We start from the raw sequence: 3,942 nt of genomic DNA, 5'->3' as shown, positions 1-3,942 counted from the left end.
AAAAAAAAAAAAAACAATCAAACTTGCACTCTAAAGTACATATTCAAATTCTGAATGCAAAACTTCAGGCGAGCCATACGAGTACATAGTGAAATTTAGGTAAACAAAGCAATTACCTACTTGTTATGTTTGTATTTAATTCAATAAACCTAACTTAAATTAAGACTAGAACAATAAAAGTGTCAGGAGTTGGAGATCTAATGTCTACTTATCTAAGGCCAGTCACTCACAGTCAGACTAAAACTAATGGGGACTAAATGCCATTTTGTATATTCAATAACCCTAACTTAAATTAAGACTAGAACAATAAAAGTGTCAGGAGTTGGAGATCTAATGTCTACTTATCTAAGGCTAGCCACTCATGGTCAGACTAAAACTAATGGGGACTAAATGCCACTACTAAACAGATTAGCCAGAATTCAAAAGAGTGTGTTTTACACTGGTAATACCGCCTTTCAGACTCAGCACACACGTGCCGAGTCTGAATGTACATTGTCCAAAATACAAAATTTCTACTGGCCATTCAGCGAACCGAATTCGGGTCAAAGTACCCAAACCTTCGACTTCGAACTTGTGGAGTACCTAACTAGCAAAATACACACACTTTGCAGCTTTCACAGAAAGCAATACATCTGACCTAACGTAAAGAGGAGGAGGAAGAGGAGAAGGAGGAGGAGGAAGAGGAGAAGGAGGAGGAGGAAGAGGAGAAGGAGGAGGAGGAGGAAGAAAAGAAGGAGGAGGAGGAAGAAGAGGAGGAGGAGGAAGAGGAGAAGGAGGAGGAGGAAGAAGAGAAGGAGGAGGAGGAGGAAGAGGAGGAAGAGGAGGAGGAGGAAGAGGAGGAAGAAAAGAAGGAGGAGGACGAAGAAGAGAAGGAGGAGGACGAAGAAGAGAAGGAGAAGGACGAAGAAGAGAAGGAGGAGGAGGAAGACGAGGAGGAGGAGGAAGAGGAGAAGGAGGAGGAGGAAGAGGAGAAGGAGGAGGAGGAAGAGGAGAAGGAGGAGGAGGAAGAGGAGAAGGAGGAGGAGGAAGAGGAGAAGGAGGAGGAGGAAGAGGAGAAGGAGGAGGAGGAAGAGGAGAAGGAGGAGGAGGAAGAGGAGAAGGAGGAGGAGGAAGAGGAGAAGGAGGAGGAGGAAGAGGAGAAGGAGGAGGAGGAAGAGGAGAAGGAGGAGGAGGAAGAGGAGAAGGAGGAGGAGGAAGAGGAGAAGGAGGAGGAGGAAGAGGAGAAGGAGGAGGAGGAGGAAGAAAAGAAGGAGGAGGAGGAAGAAGTTTTCTTTTCTTCTACGAATCTAGATCCCGAGATAAATCGATTTAAAGAATACCGGTAATTTGTAAAAGTTTGACGTCACGGCATACGCTCCCGTAGGCGATGACGTCATAATTCATGACTCCCGCTTCGTTTGTTTGTGCGCAAGCGTTTCTGCGCATTTTTAGGTTAAGTCTGACGTCACAACTCTTTGAACTTTTTCAATAGAACGGCAATTAAAAATTGAATTTTCGACCTTTTAAAATTACTTTCTCGGAGTTTTGACCTCAGATTTGAATTTTTCCCAACTTTTTACATAGGAATTGACCATTTATTTATAATTTTTACCCATTTGCAACTGCTCCATTGTAGTCCAAATTCTCCGAAGATTTCAACTTCAGAGGTCAGCTGGTTATCACAGCATTGGCCAAACATTTTGTAATGTCAATTTACTCCCCCTATCAGAACAACACTTCTTCAACTTGTGATACCACTAATGCTAGTCTAGTCTGGTCTGGTGATATTAATATTAGTGATGTGAAAATAGTCCTTTTGTGTTGTACATTTTGGCCAAATTTAATTAAAATCGGACAAACTCTTCAAGAGCCCTGGTAAAACAAAGATAAAATTGGTGACTGAATATTATTTTTTAAATCATTGTGGATACCTACCTCAGTGAACACAAACTTGATGAGATTATTCTTTGTGTCAAAAGTGGGTCGCCTCATCACTGGCTTTCCGTTCTGAAACAGAATGATGGTCGGCAACTGTTTGCTGATTGACGAATCATTGATAGCGTACTTCTCTGCAGCCTCTGGATATCTACCAATGTCTATCTTACCAAACTTCAAGTTGTCCAAGTCATATCTGCAAAATACAAATGTTGAATAAATTTTTTTGTGTGTGTCTGACAATGTCTGGGTAAAGATACCATTTACATTTATAAATAGTAAATCTTTAGGCTGCAAGAAATTGAGAAATCACATTAATCTAAGTAGCTGTGTACAAAACAATACCCAGCTGTCACCTATCTAGAACCTAAAAAAAAACATAGTTTTCAATACCAGACAGTTGTGAATCACTTACTCAGCAGAGATCTGAGCAAACACAGGAGCAAAGTTGACACAACTTGGATTCCAAGCTGTGTAGAAACAAACAAGCCATGTAACACGCTTGTCCCGTTCAATCTCATCGTCCAGGGCATTCAGCGTACGGAAGTAAACTATGTTCTCTGGTCCGGAATAGGTAGGTTCTGGTAAGAGCAGTCCTACCACTGGAAGATGGAAATATGGTTAAATTAAATAAAGATTGAAATCAAATACTAGTAAAATGGTCCTAGTGTAAAAATGGTTAGACAGAGTTCACTCAGTTTACTGAGATGAGTCATGAAGATAATGAAACCCTTCTGAATCTTGTGTCAGAATGTAATTTCTTGTACAATGTGCACCATTTTGCTTACATACAAGGCAGACAATGCTCATTTTCCGTCAAACAGTCCACCACAGACACTCAAACAGTCCACCACAGACAGTTTGCTTTCTATGTGCTTGTGCCTTTATGTTGAATAGTCAGAGTGCACTTTCTGGTACAATTTTTCTTGCAAGGCAAGCAAAGTTCATTTTGCCTCAAACTGTTCACAGCAACAGTTTGCTTTCTTGGGTCTTTATACTAAATACAGTATTATCTATTTAAAATTAAACAACTTACAAGTAAAGATAATGAGATATATAGTTCCCATCCTGAAGTCCACATAGAACCAAAGGATCACATTGGCTATTTTGGTGTACATGAAACTTGATGATAGATAACTGATCATCGTAACACTGCCTGCCTTTCTTGTTCTGATCATGATCACTATCATTAGGAAGAATAAGATCTCTGACTCTCTCTGAAAAAAGGAAGTGAAATGAATTAATGAAGGAAGTGAAATGAACAGAAATAGTGGTCTGTTTCTAAAAGCACCTTCACACTTTGCAAATACACATCCACTGTTCCTCCTTCTACTTTAGTGGAGGCAGAGTGATAACTGATCATCGTAACACTGCCTGCCTTTCTTGTTCTGATCATGATCACTATCATTAGGAAGAATAAGATCTCCGACTCTCTCTGGAAAGAAAAAATAAAATAATTAATGAAGTGCAAGACAGAACTATAGTGGTGGTACTAGCTCAGGAAATTATTCAGAAGCCACATACAATGTTGAGTTTATTTTGCTGAATGCAGAGTAGAGAGTGGAGGAATAGGATTTCTTCACTGTGCATTGAAGTCCTCTCAAATAAAGCTGACTACACAATAACACCCCAATAAAGCTGACTTCATACTTACAGAATCAATTTCGCATTTGGATTCCAGAAAAGAGAAGACAAAGTCACATATATAGGGTATCTTCTTGGCAAAGATAAACGACAAACTCAGCAAGATATTCACCCAATAGTAGGGCTTGAGTAGGACTTTCAAATCCTTTTTCCAAACCATTTTGAGACCTGAAACACGCGGTTTTCTATTCACCAAACAGTACTCTGGGATCTTCAGGTTTAGATTAGCTTAATTAACACTTCCTGTGTAGATGAAACACATTTTCTTCAATTTATCTAGGAAAGAAGATAGACTTGACCTAAAAACCAGGGTCTCCACTCCAAATTTTTAAAAATCACTAGATTCAAGGAAAAGAAATCACTAGATTTGACTTGAAAATCACT

General features: G+C 39.6%; 1 protein-coding gene across 1 annotated transcript; it reads right to left on the bottom strand.

The window, feature by feature from the left end:
• Positions 1-1,827: 1,827 nt before the first annotated feature.
• Positions 1,828-3,868, bottom strand: LOC103522142 (thioredoxin-related transmembrane protein 2 homolog). The gene is made up of 4 exons (XM_008487246.3): positions 3,569-3,868; positions 2,951-3,131; positions 2,330-2,516; positions 1,828-2,110 (listed from the first exon to the last, which is right to left on the bottom strand). Exons 1-4 carry the CDS (start codon positions 3,716-3,718, stop codon positions 1,843-1,845), a joined length of 786 nt encoding a protein of 261 aa, XP_008485468.2. The 5' UTR covers positions 3,719-3,868; the 3' UTR covers positions 1,828-1,842.
• Positions 3,869-3,942: the final 74 nt, after the last annotated feature.

The sequence above is a fragment of the Diaphorina citri genome, unplaced genomic scaffold (genome assembly GCF_000475195.1).
Source record: "Diaphorina citri unplaced genomic scaffold, Diaci psyllid genome assembly version 1.1 scaffold7051, whole genome shotgun sequence".
Lineage (NCBI taxonomy): Eukaryota > Metazoa > Arthropoda > Insecta > Hemiptera > Psyllidae > Diaphorina > Diaphorina citri.
The sequence above is the reverse complement of the archived record's forward strand: the minus strand, read 5'-3'. Positions and strand labels throughout refer to the sequence as shown.